The 20,403-nt window shown below is 40.2% G+C and overlaps 1 protein-coding gene across 5 annotated transcripts in view; it reads right to left on the reverse strand.

Moving 5' to 3' along the window:
• MCTP1 (multiple C2 and transmembrane domain containing 1) overlaps positions 1 to 20,403 on the reverse strand; it is a 278,349-nt gene that overhangs the window by 8,984 nt on the left and 248,962 nt on the right. For all 5 annotated transcript variants that reach the window (XM_040580755.1, XM_040580756.1, XM_040580757.1 and 2 more), the window contains one exon: positions 1,716 to 1,825. In XM_040580755.1, the coding sequence (XP_040436689.1) occupies positions 1,716 to 1,825 (110 nt within the window). The remainder of the gene's footprint in view (positions 1 to 1,715; positions 1,826 to 20,403) is intronic.

Below are 20,403 nucleotides of genomic sequence, written 5' to 3' on the forward strand. Positions count from 1 at the left end.
ACATTATGTTAGTGTCACTTGGTGTAGGATCACTCCCTTTCTCCTCAGGGGACACCTGCTCTTTTCCCCTCTTCTGCATGCATTTGGGATGAACAGAAGGTTGAGGGTCTGCTCATGTTCCTGTGACTCGGCTTTGTGCAATGGATCACAGACACGCCATGTGTGGGAACACTGGCTCCTCACTTAGCAAACCTCCTTATGTGCTGTGTTAGCGCAGCATTCAGTACAGGTTTCCCATTATAGTTTCAGGGACAAATTACAAAGATTTATAGGAAGATTCGGTCTCACTAGGTTCAGAAAATTCTGTTGCTCTCATCTGGTATGTAACAGAACAAACCCTACTTCCAAAATGCACAATTAGAAAAACTTAATCAAGACAACTTCCACGAGCAGCCTTTTGATAAAAGACTTCCTTCAGAGACAGGCTCGTTTGGTTTGTCTGGAAAACTCGTGCAATATAATGTGCTTGCGCCTGGCTCTGCCGCTGTGAACACGGCCCGCCTGGAAGTGTCCCCACGGGAATGTTTCCCAGGCTTTCCGGCTAGGGACTTTGCTCTTAAATATGGAAATGGCAACCTCCTCTCCATCCCGAATCTGGTATGCTTGCCATTGCTGATATTGGAAAAATAAACCAAAACAATAAGTAAAAGGCAGAACAGCATGAGAGACGATCCCTGTGTTTCCTGCAGGCTGACCTTCACCCAACACACCCTCTTCCCAGAACTCGCTTCCCCCAGTCCGATTTATTCTGGGGCCCACTTCTCTCTCAGGCCGCGGTCCCGTCGGTGCGGAGCACCGGTGCCCTGCAGACGCCACCTGCAGCAGGTGCCGCCAGGGCGAGGGGACACGTGGCCCCACCTTGCCTGGAGAGGGTGCACCACCAAGCCTCTCGTGAAGGTTTCGTAACCCGCTGCAGCTGCTGGGCCCCCCCCCCCGGCCGCCCTCTGCCCTCAGCAGAACGGTGGTGGTGCTGCTCCCAGCTTCTCACCCAACCAGGATGAGGTGCCCTTGGCTTTCGAGGGGCTGAAACCGAAGTCAACCCTGTCCCTGCTTCGTGGCCAGTGGCTGGGGAACCCATCTGATCTCAAATAGTACACCTTACACCGCTGTTCACTGACCGTGCCAAAACCACAGTGAAGTTCCTGTGGTGGATTGCAGAACCTCTCCTGCTTAAGGCCCAAATATATTGGTAATTCTTATATATCATGTATTAGGTGTTACAAATTACAAATACTCCAGAAGGAAAAGTCTTTGCTAACTCGCATAAATACAACACTTCCAGCAACCAAACATATGTACATCCTTAAAATCTGAAACCCCCGTTCAGCTCTGCTTATTTCCTTTATCAAAGCTGCATTTTTTATTGTTAGTTTTAAATAACTTATGTTAGGTGTCACAACAAGATTCTCTTTCTGTTTTACTTCAAAGCCCAGGTTCTGATTTCCTTCCCCAATTAATACATTTCTAAATTCCAAAATGAATATGACTAGATTTTCATTCACTGAGGGCCTCCACAAAACAGAGTAAATACAGATGAGTTTCAACAATGCATCATCCAAAGCTGGAGTCGTCCCCTGCCCACCACTCCCACCCCCCACCCCCCAAAAAAAGGTCTAATAAAAAATCTAGTAAGTCTAATAAAGGTCTTTGTACCTCAGCTTTGAAAAAATATGAACAGTATTGGAAAGCAATCCAGCACCTGTGTCAGCACTTACTTCTTGATCCTTTCTCCAAAGGAAGCTACTTCACCAAGGATATTCTGGACACTGACACACACCTCCTGGATGGCGTAAAGTCTATTCATAAATCCTTTCTTTTCACTGTCCTAAAGAAAAGAATATGTATGTTTTAGTACACATGCTGAGCACCACACAATTTTGTTTGCTGCTACATTAGTTTCTTAATGTATGTTTCAATACACCAGGTCTCTGATTTATAAATATGTTGAAGGTGCCAACCTCCTACGTTGTGTGCTCCTTCAAGTAGGAAGAGTCCAAAGATGGAATAAGGGCAGTTTGCTGAAATGCTGGGTCTCGCGCTGGTGTAGGCATCGGGAAGATGAACTTTCCATGTGGGAGGCTTGGAGTAAGAACCAGAACACCTCAGCTCCTATCTCTGGGTCCAACATGGGTTTAAGTTGTTGGATGTATCTGTGCCCCCCACCATCAACTATTCCACCTTTCTGCTTGGCCAGTGCACGCTCTCTCTCCCACCCCCTACTAACATTCAAGTGTCACTACGCATGAAATATACGGGAGATGTAACTCCCAACTGCCTTTACAATATGATTAGTGCAGCTCGCAGCTCCAAAAGAATATAAAATGTCAGCCATGGGCAAAATGAAAGACGCAGGGAAGGTGTCACTGTAGGAAGTAATTTTAATTACCTCCTTTCTTACTCAGGTTTCTATATGCTATTGGACTTGTGCTCACAAAGCCATCAATTTATGTAATATAAAATCTAACCATAATTTAGTTTCAGTTACATTTATTAAAATTCTTTGTGCCCCTAAAAATGGGGGCATTTTTAAAAACCAGAGTGATCATTTGTCCCTCAAAAGCAGGAACCACCCTCACTAAGACATTTTCTGGGGTCTTTGATAGATTTGCATCAGCAAATGTTGTCTTCCTTTCTGCCAAGTCGAGCAGAATTTGCCTCCCAGAAGAATTCAACAAGGTGCTGCTCAGGCACATCAAGGCACTCCATGGACTATTCCTTAACTGGGCCTCCTCCTGCTCTGATGACCTGTTCTTTCTTCCTCAAAAAGCTTTCTAACTCTAAACCCAGAAAGCCTGCAGCATCAAATCTACACAGAGCCAACAGCACTCAAAAAAACCCAAACCAAAAACCCACCCCCCCGCAAAAAAAAAAAAAAAAAAAAAAAAAAAGCTGTTACATGGGATTAAAATGAAGCATCACCATAAAAAAAAAAAGACCGATTATCTTCAGTTTTTCCAGACTACACGTAAGTCAAAAGGTTATGTTCCACGTTTCCAATGGACTGATGCCATATTATCTTATCTAGTTTGAATGCAATTAGTGTTTTCTCAAAATAGGAAATGGAAAGAAAAATATTTCAAGAGTAGCAAAATATATGATAAAAACGCTGTTCAACATTTTGCCATCACAAACCACACAATACAACAGCCTCTGTAATTGACTCCAAAGTCCGGCATCTAAGAAATTAGCATATGTTGCATTTCATGTTTCTTTTCTCCTCCTGATGCTTAATTAGCAGACGGTATATTGGTTCACTTGTTTTGTTGTCCCTTTTGCTATCTTGATAAATCAGATTGGATGAGGAAAACAACGTTTAACATTTAATCATCTGAAGTTCCTTCAGCAACACTCTTCTGCAACTATATTGTCAAGATTTCTTGTGAAGGCTCGAAAGTACATAGCTGCAGAACACAGACTGCCTAAAAATAGTCAGGAGACAGACAGACAGATACAGCAAAACTACTTCCAGTGATGCAGTGTAATTTAAAAAACCCAAACACTTCAGAGACAGCAAACCCACCAGTTTCTCAGACAATGTAAAGAGCTTACGGTCTCAGTTAAGGTTAATAATCATTCATATCATAAAGGAGTATTTCTGGTTTTTGAGGATGACCATAACTGCAGCTGCTGGTATCAACTACATCAAGCACTGCACAGCAAGACTGAGTAATTTGTGAAGTTATTTCCTTAATATTTATTACATTCTTGAAGCCTTGGCAATGACAGCATTATTGTCCTCAGGTATACAGCTTCTGAGGAGGTGCCGCATATATTCAGCATGTTTCATTTGCCATCGGGAAAGACATACCTGCTTTATTCCTTCATGTAAAACACAAACTTCCAGTACTGCAGGAGAAACATGAAAATTATCTGTTCCTTTGTACAGCAGAAATTAACAATAAGACATACAGAAATCACGGGTATATTTTTGCTTTCCAAATCCGTATACACATTGCTTCTCCAGTTTCATTTAACAGATTCTGCCCTCTCCGTAAAGTTATCTTGATTTATAATTAACTTGTAGGAGAAAAGAATTATGTCACTGTAATAAAACCAGCACTTCTCGTGACATCTCCAGAACTCAACAGGCATTAGGTTCAGAAGTCCTGAGGCTGTTTTTCTTTACAAATATTTCTCAAGACAAACGTGTATCTTTTTTGAAAATACATCTGTTTTAAATCATTCTCCTCAAAACCCCCACAAAACCCCCAAAGACAGAAAGAGACAGAGAAAGAATCACTATTTCCACCCCCCTGCACCTTCTGAGCTTAAAGAAAATTTGTTGACATACTCCGAGGCAGGAATAGACAAAACAGCACAGGAAAGAGGAGGCGGTCAGAAGGATCAGGGTTCGGCTTTGCTTAAACTAATTCCACATGCTTCACAACTATTAGCTGTTTTTTATTTCCTGCTCCAAAGATTTGTGGAGAAAATAATCTGGGCTAGGGAAAAGCTGCACTTATTTTCTTCCAGCAAGATGCTGTGTTAGCAAATACAACATATGAGCCACCTTGAGCAAACCAAGGTTCTTAATAATCCATTTCTCAAACACTACTGGTATTTCCTTTCCGAAGAAAGATGGGCTGTGACTGGAATCAATTTCATCATTTGTATGGCTACAATTGCCAAGTTTCTGGAAATAATTGCCATTTAAATAGTAGATAAAATCTATTATACAAAGGTAAAACCAGCCTTACTACTATTTTACTTCCATGATTTGTTTGTTTGCAGGAGGCTTAAGGTATCTGCAAAGCAAGATGTTTGCTAGGGGATGGCTTTAAGCATGAACTGTGAAAGCAGAGATGTCAACAGTCTGACTTGAATTTACAAAGGGGAATGAACTCGAGGCAAAGCCTGGGACCACGTCCTCCTCCTCCTCCTCCAAAGGAAACTGTAGGTTACAGATTGATACATTGCTTGGCCAATAATAATAATACTTAACTCTTGTATACTGATTTTCTGCCATAACTGTATTTTACTGTATGTGGTGAAGCCAAAGCAAAACAAAGTAAATGACTTTCCCTAAACTGCATGGAGCTAATTCACATGAACTCTCAATACAACACGTGTTGTGCGAGCCTCTCTATTCGTGGACTATGCTTCCAATCCCATGATAAAATAGGGTGATTTAGGAAAGGATTGTATCTTTAACCCCAAAACTCTCTCTTCTCCCAAGTTAAAGTGCATTTACAAAACAAACATTTCAAAAGACTGGGAAAGCAGGAGAAATAAATAAGGCAGACTCAAACATAAACTTTGATAAAGTTAATGGAATTAAGCCAATGGGGAAAAAAAAAGAGCTTTAAGTAAAAGGAGACATTTTTAGTACAGAGAATAAACCGGAACATTTTATGGTGGATAACAGTCCTATTAATAACTACTAAACTGGAAAGAAAGGCACACATCATAAAAACAAAGTAATAGGAGAGTTTCAAGAACAGAAGTAAATTTTGAAATTTTTAGGAGATGCTATCTGGGAAAGACAGAGGCTCCTGATGGATCTTCCAAAAAAGCACCCCTTGTTGCCCAGATTGGTATGATAGTGCACCTCTGCACAAACCGAAGCAACTGAGACAAAGCCAGACTAACCTGTGATATGTATGGGGAGAGGATATGAAACCACCACCGAGAGCAACAGTGTTCCCCTGGTATGCTGTGAGAGCTATATGGTCCCATCACCTAGCCAACAGAAGACGCATGTACTCTGCTTGTGTCACGCTGGACTACCTGTGGCCACAAAAGCATAGCCCCACAGTTATTGCTGGACGAACCCCTCTAATCAAACCCGTAAATCTCTATTACCTGAATATGAGAACACTACTTCTGCGCAGATTATTTCAACTAAGAGTTTGTCTCCAAAGCACAGTCCATCCATAGGCGCCAGCATCATCCCCTGGCATGAATCCTGGCCACGTGCCGGGCTGTGACACCCTGGTAGACCTCCACTTGGAGACTGACAAAGTAGATCCAGAAGTGTCTGTAGGCAATGCATTGGTCTTTTACCGGCAGGATGCATTCATACCTTGCAGGGGGGGCATGCAGACACCAACTACTGAATGCTGTCCCATGGTCTAGCCGTAGCTCAAAAGCCATAGCCATAGCCAGTGCTGAAAAACCCGTCACTGGGGATTAATGGCCTCAGGAATTACCTCCCAAATGCTAACCTCTGCTTTCTCGGAAAGTCACAAAGAAGGAAATAGTGAACCAAAACTATTCCAGCTCTGAAGGCATTTTGATCTCCTCCAAGTCTTCTGAACCCCTATCAAAAGGCTTCAGATCTGGTGATGGTAAGCCATTATGTTATCATTTTCTCAGGGAAATGGAAAGAGGTCAGACAACCATGGTGATATTGTTACCTTAAAGCCGACTGTGGAAATGTAATCATGAGGTAAAGCTGAATGATCTATGGGACCTGGAAAGGTGCACGGGTTGACCTGAAACTGGTCTCCTCCATGATGTCGATAATGAACTGGAGAGGGTCAGGTTGTTTTAATCACTTTTCCCTCTTGAAGGCTGAGACCTACAGAGTACCATCACCATCTGGTCTTGACCCTTCTTAAACTGGAAAAGTAGGGGAAAAGTCCTGGAGACATTAACACCTTTCAGTGAGACCTTAATGACTTAGAAGTTTCCACCCTTCCAGTAAGCCAGCTTGTAACTCTTCAAACTTCCTGTTATTTTAAATAGTGACTGATGGCACACCAGGCAGGCAGGTGCCAGCGTGTGCTCTCCCCTTGCCACCAACAGAAGAGAAGGTCTGGTTGATACTCACACCATCCTGAAAAGGAACAGTGGGAGGCAGCTTCCTTGGTGTCGGCACCATTCCACATCGGACATTGGATCCCAGGACTACATAGATAATCAGAACTGAGCTTTTGAACTGTGGGCTTCCCTTTTGCCCATATTACCTGGCACCACAACTTCAGTGGCCACATTTTTAAGACACTACCAGTTGTTTACAAATGCTCAACATCTTCATCTCTGAAGTCTACCTGCCAACACGTGCATGAAAACAGGCCTGAAAATAACTGCTCATGCCGAAACAGAAACCAGGCCGAGGACTTTAAAATATGGAGGAAACCACATAATTTTTAAGATAGAAGGGTTTTAGAGAGAGAAATGGTATTTGTGGTCATGATTATTAAAGAAAGAAGCAATAAAAAGTTATTGCCTAGTAAGCATTCCATATTTAAAACAGCAGAAATAGGTACAATAGAAACCATATAAACATGCGGACGAAAACACTGAAGATTCACTGTTTATGAAGACACCATGCCTGTGAGCATGAATATTACAACAATCTGTTCTTCCTCAAACATATACTGAGAGTTGATAAAAATCATTTTGAACCTTCTGTGACTTTTTGGCACTACCACCTATATAACGGATTAAGACTTCTTCATGTGTAATGAACTGCTGCATTGCTAGAACATAAATATAAAATCAGAGAAAAAAAAAATTGAGCTACAGTAATAATTCTAGGGAAAGATTTCTACAAGCAAGCTTTCTACAATGTAGCAGAATGACACTTTTATGGCAATTCTTATGTAAATTCTTATTACATGGAGATTTTTTTGCTAGTGCTTTTTATTTTGTTTCTCCCTACTATATTCCACAGTACTGCCCAATGCTGTTTAAATCTGTTCCTTCCTAATCTCTCCTTCACTGCACATTTTAATACAGAAAAGATAACATTCCAAATAAAACACAGAAACATGAACACAACAGAGACAGTTAACGGACTGCCATGCCATTTCACTGAAGGGCCACCTAGTGTGGGGAAACAAAAACTTAAATTTTCCTTGCATGGTACCTTTTTGGCTAATGCTAAACCTTTATGAGGTATTAAGTTTCCTAAATACTCTAAGCAAACATATTACTCGACAAGGAGCTTGTTTGTTCATGGTGATGCACTCAGGGGCAAAAAGTCAACAATGCCAAATAATGCTGTGCCTTTCTTATTTTGGAAGGAAACTTAAAGAATTAAAGCAAGGTGGGGTTAAGCATTGGGGTGACAAGAATGCATCAGATGCATTTGCTTTATGTTTATATTTGAAAAAAACCTTTTTTTTTTTCTTGGCTGCCTCTTTTTCTCCCCTTCACCCTGTTCTACCATACTTAAGCAAGGAAAGGAGTTTCTTACTTTATGCAAGACAGAACTACACTGGAGCTTGACAGTGATCTCATTAATATTCCTCTTGTATCCAGGCACCTTGATGCCATCCAGCAGAGGCTAACACAGAAATCTTGGTGTATTGTCCAGCAGTTGTTTGCAATAGCTGATTTAGTTATAATATGGTCCTGAAATTCTACTAATGAACAAACTTTGGCCACGATTTTATAGCTGGGTTTACAGATTCCAGTGGTTCTAATAGTGTTTACCCTCTACCCATGCTGAATGCCAAACTGCAATTAACAACGTGTTCATTAATGCAACTCTTCAAATTCCATGACACAAATGCGAGGGATGACAAATTTAGAAGTTAAATCTCAGAGCTGTAATGATCTTTAAAAGGTAAGGAAAGAGCCTGTGAGGTATATCAGACTGAGTTATTTTAAATAAGAACAGCTTTGCTGTGCAAGAGCCTGTAGAGATGGGGTGAAAACACATCATACCAGCTAGTATAAAAATTCTGCATTTAGGGTGGGGGTGAGAAAAATAGACAGAGAAACCAGAAAAGGAATGCTGAAAGATTGCGGTTAGGAAAACACCTGAATTTATGAGATGCTTATCTAAATCATACCCATGCACTTTTGTTGTCCACTCATTACCAACAAGAGCCTCATCAAAATAAGATAATGCTCTGTTTTGAACGTTTAAAGTAGCCTCAAAATTTATCTTTAAATAAATGCCTATACAGCTGTCACTGATTGATAAAAAAGGAAGATTATGGAGTTCTGCTGGATTAACAGCAATTTACAATTTCAGCTGCTGTTCTGAAATACGTTGGCTTGAATGTAGCAGACATAAAAGTTAATTTGATGTTTTAGTGTATGTAGAACATAATTTTCATTTCCTTCTTTTAAGGATTATGATAATGATTAACATGCTTTTGGGCAGAGGATAAAGACTGACTATTCAAGATCACCTCCATACCGGGCTAGGATGCTATCTCTGCATTAAAGTTTGCATTTAGATTTACTTTACTGTTTCTGGAAGCTTCCCAATCCCGTGTTGCTGGGATATTATGATCTCATAATTCTTATGTAAGTTGTTCACCTAAACAAACAGAGATAATAATTTTACACTAACTTATCAGCCCAGCTTGGCAAGCCTAAGAGACAGCAGCTGTAAATGCTTCTGCTGCCAAAAGACCCGCACCTCCAATGTGGGGCTACAGAGGGCAACCTCAGAGTTGTCCCCACCACGGTATGAACTGCCACCACAAAAGCCAGCAAAAGGAGTCCAGTACTGATTTAGAAGGTGATTCAGCACTCCAGCCTTAGATTTCTATTTCAGAGTTAATATGAACTATTCTCTAGACATGTTCCCCACAGTAGGCGGAATGTGGTCCTCTTCTAGTCTCCTCCAGGATTGCTACCCTGGGTTAGGCTCCTAAAATTCAGATCACTAAAGATCGGTGACAGCAGCCTTACTCCTTCCCTCCTTTGGTTATCAGGCTAAAATACACTGATCCTTTTTAAGCAAGGCTATTGCTCTGACGTTTCTCTCACACTCACTGCTATTAACGATTTGCTTAGATCAAACACATACAAAAGTAATTTTGCATTTCAAAATTCACACGATTGTGTCTTGGACTGCTGATGGTTTTGGCTCACAGAAATCAAAAGGCATTCCTTCCCCTGAAACTTCCTTACCCGAACTGGCACAGACAGTTTTAGTACTAAATTACATGGGTCTGGTCAAGCAGAGGAGTATAGGAATGTCTTTACCACTGGTACTTGCTGCCCAGACAGTGCTCTTTTGGAACGATTAATCCAAATCTTTCGGCTGCTTTGGGTTCCAGTGATTTAACTCAACGGCAAGTTGCTACGAAAAAAGGCAAACAAAACCATTTTCTTGGGGATGCTGTTTGTAAAGAGCAGCTGTTCACAGAGACTTGAAAACAACAGGTGAGATGCTCAGAGTGGCTGCATGTTGCTATCACATCCTAAGGTCACCAAAGCCCAGGTGAAGAACACCAGTTGAAGACCAAGCCCTAAAATCCGATTGCTCAACGATTGCTCAAAGAAATTAAAGTGCTCAATGATTAGGCAAAACTCCTCTCTTAAGGAACATGATCTGGAAAAGAAAAACATTAAGCCTTATGCTCAGTTAATCCAGCAAGTCTAGGTTATCTGAAATACTTCATTCCAAACATGAACTTATTGCAATGCAGATGAAAATAGCAATATGTGAGATCTGGGTGATGTTCTTTGTATAAGCTGAATGTTTAAAGAGAATAATCTTGGAAGCAGTTTGAATTCCAAACTGATTTAACAAGAAGATGGTCAGAAGAACCATAAACACTCAAAACGAAAATGTACAATACCATGATCATGTCACTAGCTCTGCTACGCCAGCTCAGAAGAAATCCTACGGTGTCTAGAGCAGAAAAGACTAAGCAAGATTCGAAAGACAAAGCATATATAAACACACATTTCAAACAGCAGTTACAATTATTCAAGGAATCTATCAAATATTAATAAACTGAAGAAAGAAAGCAAGAAGCCTTTCAAAACCACCCCTTTTTTTTACATAATTCCCCTGGATAAATGTTTAAGCTGTGCTTTTGGAAAATTACATAGTGTAAAAAAATAGTTTGACATTCAAGGCTAAACAATACAAAAAGGAAGAGAACAGCAGTGCCTAGAAAATATCCTTGCAGATACTCTGGGGGTACAGTGGACAAGGAGTGATGAGTGAAGCAAGAATTCTAGGGTCCCTTTGGAGAAAATCCAGAGAAAAGCTTGAAAAGGCTCCACTGCTGATTTTGTCTGTATGCTTATTTCACTGAAATGGGGTGGAGGAACGATGGACAGACCCCTCTTCGTTTATTAGGAAGTACTGAAATTTTGGAAAAGATCTAAAGCTAAACCTGAAGGTGTGGTGGGACTGTGAATATACAAAATCACAATGAAGGGTAATTTGCAACAACATTATTTTAATGTCTAACCACTACAATAGTCTATTCTACATTCATTTTAAATATGCTTCAGCAAGCAAATGTCTCAGAAGGAAAAAAGCACATATTTGTGCTTTAAACGATTTAATTTTCTTTCTTTATTTATTTATTTAAAGGATAAATGTTTTATCATTTACCACAGTAAATGCTATTCCGGCTGAAGAGTTTGTAAGAGGTGCTCAAATTCCAGTAATGTACTGTAGTCTACAATACCAGAAAGAAAAAAAGAGTAGCTCAAAGGCGAATATTTACACATCTGTTTGCTTGTTGGTTTTTTTTTATTTTTCACAAAAAAAAAAAAAAAAAAAAAAAAAAAAAAAAAAAAAAAATTGTAGCTAAAGCAAAAGCTTGGGCTGTGTAGTGTATGCATACATCTGTTATTTTACAATAAAAGACTTTGTAGAAAAAGCTACCAGCTTGTTCTTGGTCACCTAAGGTGAATTTAGTTTACTTTTGAGAAATTAATGAGACCTGCTTAGTTGAACTGGTAATGAATAGAGATGCTTTAGAAGGAAAGTGCTGTAAAAATTAAATACAAAATCCAGGTGATTACTGTAATGTTGGAATGGCAGCTGAAAAATAAATGGCAGGAAAAATAAAAATTTGTTGTTCTTCCAGCAATACTCATTTGATCACTGAGCACTCATGACACAGGAAATACACCGGATCACAGTTGATACTATTTGTACTAAATCCTGCAACCAAAGCAGAAAAAAACCAGCTAAGACACCTAATTTTCTGAGGATGAAAAATAGGCATTCAGTGGAACTTATCTGCTTTCCTAAAGAAACAAATAAACAATGGGGGGTTTGGGTTTTTTTTTTTTCCACAATTTTTTCACAAATTAACCAGTGACCACGTGAGATGCATTTCCCCACTTTACTTTTTTCCTCATAATCTCCTAACTTGCACACTGCCTCTTTAAAAACTTCATAAAGTACCAAGATCCACAGATACACAAATGCCAGAGGAAGAGCACTGGGAGCCCGCAGGAAATAACAAGCTCCACAGCAAACACACTGCTGCTCTTCAGCAGCTCAGCATGGACGTTGGGCATTAAGCAAACGAATGACTGAGACTGATGAGAATAAGCAAAAGGGGCACCCAACAGAGTTGGCACCCAACACATGATGTGCCCCTGAAGGAACTGGACCCTTTTGAAATGGCACTATTTTCAGGAGAGAAAATAAAATCATAAAGAGAATTGAATACCACCTCTCCCTTGCTAAATCCCCAGTCCTTTCCTGACGTTTTCACAAACACCAGAGACTCGTGTTGGATGACGCTGGCTTCAAAATTTTGCCAGCACCAGCTGTCCACAGGTGCACCGTGCAACCTACACTTTCTCCAACTCTGCCACTGCCGTCTGAGGGTGCTGTATAGTGCTTGATCTCTAACGAGGTGCAGTCTGTTTAGAATAACCTATTTTATTCTCATAGGCCTTTTCCTTTTCTGCAGAGAAGACAAATTAGGGCTTCATAAAAAAAAAAAAAAAAAAAGCAGCTTATTTCTTCTAAAACTTTAAACTCATTGCTTCTTTTAGTGACATTCAGAAAAGCAAGAAGCACCAACCACAGTGCAAGAATTCAATGACAATTCTTCAACTTTCAGCAAAGAGTCTTTGTATTATTTACTGTCTAGTAAATAAAGTTTAAATGCTTTTCAGCCCTGGTTGCAAACTCAGTACCCATCTGCAACCCTACAACAGCAGGGAATAAAGCTGCCATTGTAAAATATCTTTTTTTCTCCTGCGTGCCTGCTTTCCATAGATTTCATTATTTCTCCTGGATCTGCACACATTGTCGTATCTAGGGCACAGCACTGCTAAGTAAACAGGGAGAAGGGCTGTGAAATTTTTATCATCATTGAAACAACTGGCTGGGAGGTGATACTGTATTCAACCTTTTTTTTTCCAAAGGAAACACAGAAAGGAGCAGGTGCCATTCCTCTGGAAGTAGAGCTGTGCTTCTTGAGCCTGACAGTTTGAGATTAAGCACACAAACACTTGAGGTATTTAGACTTTGCAGCACAATCACAAAAAGGCTGCAATAAGCAACTGTACTGGATTAAAGCAGGGGGTTTTTTTTGCAAAGGGACAGATTGGTGCGATATTTAGAAATAGCCAGACTGTACCACAGTTCTTTCTATTAAACACGTGGAAGGACGGCTTGTGCAAGGCACAGGATGGACGTATGCCTGTACAGAAACAGAGTGGTCAAGAGCAGGCACCCACAGGAACGAGCCAGTTGAGGTCAACCAGGTATTTCAACTCCCCAGAATATTTCTCAAGCTTTCAGAGAACGGTGCTTCAGGAGTTTCCACAGCTGTTTGTTCTGAGTAACTCTCCATGGCTTTTTCTTCCATGAGTTCACCCGCTCTCACATTGGACCTCCGGAAGCTTCCAGCACCCACACCACTGTTAGTGGCTCCGCTATTTCCCCCCCAGCTTCCTTCAGGCAAACACCATCCAGCCCTGATAATTTGTTATTGTTCATTTTATTGATTTCTCCTACAGCTTCTTTCACCAACGTTTGATTTGAAGCAGATCCTCTCGCACAACCCCTGCAGAAACATCCCCAAGCTTTTCCACAATGAGTACACATGCAAGAAATTAGGAGTAGGGCTCACATCCAAGGCCCTCAGGTAGCTTGTTTTCTTAAGTTCCTAGTACCATACTTTCAAAATTATTTATGACAAGTTTCTTGAAGCTTTTTAGAAATTATAACCAGTCGAATTGATACTGGGAAAGCAAATGATAATCTACATTTTGCTTAAAATAAATCTTTTAGACTGTTCCTGAAAGAAAAAGATATTAAAACAACTATGTGAGGAGAAAGAGGTAAAAGAGCTCAAAAGATTAATGATAAACTATTACAAAATTTGATACTAGAGCTGATGTTTAATCATTTATTAACCCAGGTCAAAAAGAAGGAAGGTTGAGATACCAAGTTTAGAGGTGACAGGATTACTTCAGGAGGTGATGTCAAATTTCTGAGGAATATAACGAAGTTAGATGAATTACTAACACTAGTTGCTTAACTTTTCCTAGCACAATTATACAATCTGAAGAGATAATTTCAGCTGAAGTACTGAATTCAAGTTAAAAAATAAAAACAAAAAAGCTGATTCAGAAGAAAGGCAGGCATGAACTACAGAAATAATGAAAATTGTGCAAGGGAAAATAAGACAATGAACAACAGAAAGTATATAGGACATTTTAATTTACACAGAAGACGAATGAACATAATAAAGATATTAAAAATAATGAATGGTTTACAGAAAGTAAATTGGGACTCTTAGTTACTCTTATAAGGCAGTAGGGAAAAATGTTCCACAAACTTGAAAGGCAGCAGAAGTAGAACTGATAAAATTAAATTCTTTTTTCCGTACAATGCAAAACCCACCAGTCAAACTGGCTACCAAAACAGCATTCCTATGAAGAGCTCAACAAAACTAATAGCAGAATTAAGCACATACACAATAATTTTCCTGTGAAATTATCAAAGCAGTGGGTAGAACAATCATCCATCATTTCAGGGAAAAACATGACAGTTAAAATCTCTTGTGGAAGTCAAACAAGAGTTTGAGTCAGAACAGAGAACAGAAGTTACTGTGATAATTAAGCATATACAGTATACACATGAGCCGAAACCTTTCCTGTTTATTATTTGAGATACTTGCATGTTTGTTAGAAAGTGTCAAAGAAGCAGTAGGAGAACAAGAATTCAATAGACAGAATCATGGAACTGCTGATATAGAAAAAAGGTACTGAGAAGTACGGTCTACTGCTTGCTAAAAAGGATTGCACAGATATGCATAAAAAAAAATAATCTTTTCACCTCAGTCATACAGTGCAAACAGACTTGCAATAAACCTTCTGAAGAGGGTCACGGAAGTGTTTTCCAGCCATGATTCCTTCTGGGGGGGAAAAATGGCTAATTAATTCTACTTTTGGTAATCGTTCCCATCCCAAATGAATAAATGGTTCATTTTACTGAGATTTTTCTGTTTATGGAGACCAGGGCTAAGAGAATCTGTGGCATGCCCACGGCTGTAACACTAGTCATTTACACCAGTACTTACATCCCAACAGCTATTTTGTGTTTCCTTCTGTGGAGCTCTGCCAATCCGTGCTTTGAAATAGATTCATTTTTATTACACGGTTATACAATAGCATGTACAAAAACAAACATGTAAGAAGATCTCCAGCGTTCTCAGGGAGGAGGAGAAATCTGAATACCTTCAACCCGACCTCCAACTGAAAACCACCTGAGAACCTCTACTTTACATATGAACACACAACAGCGTTTTTCTTTCAGTTTGCTTACTTTTTCTTTATATGATAGAAGAGCTTAGAAATCAGCTACTGCTACCAGTCAGCCTCTCAAAACACGGCAGGAATTTCTCCCTCCTCCTGAGGCACCAAACTTCACTCTCAGACAGATGCCGAGCTTTGGAGAACGCACAGCCTCCGCAGCGCAGCATCCTACTGCACTGCCCGTGCCCCGAGATCGCATTGCCTTTGTATTGACTGTAGCGCTTTTGATTCCTGTGCAGTTGAAAATATTAATGTATGCAGTGGAAAATATTAACATGGTGCTACAGGGGAGAGAAAGGGAGGGAAATCACTAACAAAGCTCACTCAAAAACAGGGGAGCGCAGAAGTGTGTAGCATGCAAAGCATTTCCCTCCCGTAGGTGGAAGCACCTGGGAGATACCCCTGTTGAGTTATGGAAAAGCAAAGGGAATGCAAAGAAGATCCCGTGGCAACTGGAGATGGCACCGCCTGGCTGGGCACCCTTCCAGGGCTGTGTTTGAGATTGCTCCCTGCTGCAGGGAAATGGCTCAAGCTCTTTATTAGTAGCTGTATTAACATTAACAAGTGATAATATTATTAATATTAATAATTAAAGACATTAATTATTAAGACTTTTTTTGTTGTTTGCCCTAGGAAGGGGAGCGGGGACCTCTCAGAGCAGAGCCTGGGGGGTCCCAGCATCCCCAGAGGATGGGTTTACCTTGAAGCAGGGGCAGAAGAACAAATAGCTGCACCACAGAAGGTGGTGGAGGAAGTAAAAAAGCATTAAATACTAAGTTATCAATTACCTCTGAGTACGCAGGGTAACAAAGCAAGCCCAGTTAAATCAAAATAAAATGGGCACCGCTTCTCAGAAAGGTAGTATAAAAAGACAGCCATCTTCTTCACAGCTGGTCATCATCATTATTTTTCATGTTTCATGCACAAGCTCTGCTTAGCCCCTCAGCTGTTGCCATGTTGTGTCCCTAGCTGTATTCTGTGAGTGCTGAAAAGACCCTTTTGAGTACGAAGGCACCACTATGTACAGCACTGTCATTGAACGCAGTCCCAGCGTCACAAGGGTTGAGATTGCTCAGCGGCAAGAGGCTATTACTTGTTTCACCCTTCTGTGTGGTCATTTGTTTCTAATTTCTTTATATTCCATTTATGTGGCATAAATCCTTTGGCTGATTCCAGTGACAGAGCTGAACTGAGCTCTCCCCTCCCCACCTTGTCTAATAATATGGAGCAAACCAGAAGTACCCTCGTTAGAATGGATGTATATTACTAAAAGATCCAAACTATTCACCTGAAGTACTACTAAGAAGCAATATATTTTAATCTCATCCACCCCACATTCAATTTTCCTTACTGTTACTACAAACATTACTTTCAATAAACATTTTTAAAACCTCAGTCACCGTTAACGTATTTTAAATAGGCATCTAAACCTGTAAAACAACAGCAACAACTGAATGGCGCTGATTTTGTGTAGTTTGTGGTGGAGATCATTTCGTATATCTAATCACAGTTCCAATTTTCTCCTAGAGTGTAAGAGTAGGAAGAACTATACATGGAAATGAGGAGGGAGAGGGAAGAATATAAAGGATTCCTAAGCAGAAAACCTTTTCAAAGTCCTAATAGCAGGTAACCGATCCAGTACTTTATACTTTAGAAACTCAGGCCGGGGCTCTGGCCATGCTTCTGCCCTCTGTCCTTACATGCTTTGCTAGGATACAACTCTGAGTAAGGATATTGATGGTGCCCAGAAGAAATGTATATTGTCTGGATGGTATCGACATCTCTGAAGGGGAAGAACACTACTATGCGTGTCAGGCAGTGCAGCAGTTTTGGAGTGCTCCCTGTCCTTGATTTTTTAGATAAATGATGGCGAAAGCAAAGCAGGATATTACTAGAGCATAATTGTAACAATTATTTCTGCTGTTTAGTTTCAACCTTATGGAAATATATCCTTTTTGACTCCCTGGAAGCTATTACAAGACCTTGTCCTTGTAAATGACCTCATTCAAAAGAAAAAAAAGGAAAAAAAAAAAAAAAGGAGTAAGAACAGCAGACCTTCCTTTTATTTTTTAGTGTCTTCTCAGAAGCTAACATTATATTTTATGAATGTTTTTCATGCTCAGATTGTGTAAAGTGATTTCTCCAACCCTCCTCACCTTCCTGGGAAGTGGACAGCAGGTACAGAAACCATCTTGGGTGTCCCAAGTCCTGATACTGATTTGGGGGATCATTTTGATCAAAAATAATCATCACAGACTTTGAAATAGAAGCATAGATTTATATCATAATTCTAATAGCAATGACTGGGATTGTAAATATGTGCAACCAAACTCATGTTCTGCAAAGTTTGAGGCTTTTACATAGAAAAGTGCATTTTATGACAGGCAGCACACACAGAATATGTGGCACTCACTGATGTCAGTGGTCACAGGAGTTCGTCAGGAAGTTCTCTGAGTTCCTGTGTCCAGATATGGGAATAAACCCACGTTTGGCCACTTCTTCTTCAAGGCTGTTCTTTCATTTACAGAGAACAACAGATTAAAACAACAGTAATTGTCAGGATCGATCCCCTCTGCAGTTTTAAAAACAGAAGTATAACACACTCCTGCCTTTCAGCACTTCTGTATTTTGCCACGACTTTTGAATAAAAAATGTCAGTAGAGCAGTAAGATTATTAGAAAATTTCTTTAATAGTCAAAGCATCACTTCCAAGTATTCCCCCAAAATAGTCTTTAGAAATGTAGCATGTTTTCTTTACAGCTGGCATTTCTTTCCTGCATTCTGTTGCTGAAAACTTTTTTAAAGAAATCCAAAATCAGGTAGTTTTTAAACAATTTTATTCCCCTCTTCATTCAGGAAGGATACATTGGTTTCTTGTCGGTTTTGGGTTTGGGTTTTTTTTTTTTCCATTGTTAAAGCAGAAATCTCTTCCTATTCCCCTTATGTCTTTCAGCTGATGGATTTGTCCCCTTTTTGTGATCCTTACCTCTTTCCCTAAGAAGTCTTAATTGACTTTGTAGTCCAGTGTGGTCAAATTCTTTTTAGCTATTTTCAATACAATTTTGTTTTAAGCTTGGATCTTCAAGCAATCTGTTGTGAAACTACAAAGACTAGATGCTTCTGGCTGCTACTTCCACCCAACGGATTTGTTAACACAGGTAAGTTAGGGTTTCTGAAATCCAATGAATTTTGTGGGGCAAAGCCCAAACCCCCTTGTGTACTGAATGGTATTAACTTGGCCACAAGTTCCAAGTTGCTGTGTGCTTATCATCTTAGAGATGTAATCCACACAAACGATATCTATACATGGGAAATGCTCTATAAACACAGAGCTTTGCAGACAATGTCCTTGCAAATTCTTCATCAATCGTCCCCACCTACCCCAGTGAAACACAAGCATACAGCCATTTTCTTTCTTTTCTCCTCTCTGCTTTCCCCGCACCTTTTCCCCTGACTCTCTGTCCCTGTATTTGCTCAAAGAGTTACTCCTCTGTGCTGCTCCTTATCAAACAGGAATTTGCCAGAAGTATTAATGCTTGTGACAAATGACACCATTCACGGACTCAGACCCCCAGGGCTTTGGCACTGTGCTTAGCCAATGCGGAGGAAACAGACAAGAGAAGACATGTTTGAAGGAATGAGAAAAACCCTTTCTTTCTCCACTCTAGTTCGGGACACACGGGTAGACTGCTGAATCTCAATAATCTGCATTCAAACATCTCAGTGTTAAAATGAGAATAAGGAAGAAACATCTGTAAAATGTTCCTGCGTGCTTGAGGTACTTCCAGTAATACTTGTGAATGACCTGGAAGTACAACATCAAAACTGCTTCTTTTCCCCCAGAAAACCTGAAGAAAATAGATATTCCAAAGTCCTACTTAAGGATCTCGGCAGCTGGCATCGAAACATGAACTGCAGAGCAAAAATTTGAGGATGTGGGGACTGGTGGGCAGTCAATGACCTGATCCCCAATCCAAATAAAAGAAAAAAAAAGCATCAGCAAAGGATATTTCCTCCACTGTTCTGACAACAAAAAATAAACAGTGTATTGGCAGAGACAATAACCTTAAATCCCAATACATTTGATCCAAAAAACTCTCTAGGTTCAATAATTACATTTTATTTTTTATAAATACTGTGCTTTGGTCATCTGGAAAAAGGATCTGGCTCTGTTCTGCTTATTTCCATCAAATCTTGTACTACTTTCCTTCGCATTTTAATGCTGACCTGCTTTTAAAAGGCAGCTCCATTTAAAAGAATGGTATTTCTTCAAACTCAATAGATTACGTCCATCTATGGTGACATCTGAGCTCTGAATCAAAACAGCAATTTAGAGATATAAAACATTTTGAACTTTCCCCATATTACTCTTCCAGCAGACTCCCAAGAAGGGGTCGTGCTGTTCTTTGACTCGACCAATAGACGCAACGTCAAACAGGAAAACCTACTAGAAAAGGAGCTTCTCACCAAACTTTTGGGGGGAGCTTCAAGAGTGTGGAGTGCTGCTCTTGAATCTGCTGGCTTTTGCTTGGGGCTTTTTGGGGCTATGGCCCATGAATGAGCAGCCCCTGAAGTCTGGTTGGCATCGAAGGAAAACACACTCTGGTCCAACACCCAAACTGTTGTGTTTTCCTTTCAAAGTCTGAAGAACAAGGAGTCTCCAGTGGTCTCTGTGCACAGGGGTTCAGGAGTTCCAGCCTCCAAAAGACAAGCATTTCACACCTTAAGGTGGTCTTTGCTTGGTGGGTTGTGCTGCAGCATAATGTTCATTACATTCTTGGTTAGATTATCCTGAAAAGCACCTTTAGCCTTTGTCTGAAAACACCTTTCACTGAGCCATTGCAGTTCCTCTCCTTAGTTTGCAGGCACTGATTTACAGAAGCAAACCAAGAAAGGGTCTATATGTCATCTGAACACTTTTAGTCCATTACCAAATAAACAGACAACATTTCACTGGGG

Source organism: Falco naumanni, chromosome Z (assembly GCF_017639655.2).
Source record: "Falco naumanni isolate bFalNau1 chromosome Z, bFalNau1.pat, whole genome shotgun sequence".
In the NCBI taxonomy this organism is placed as follows: domain Eukaryota; kingdom Metazoa; phylum Chordata; class Aves; order Falconiformes; family Falconidae; genus Falco; species Falco naumanni.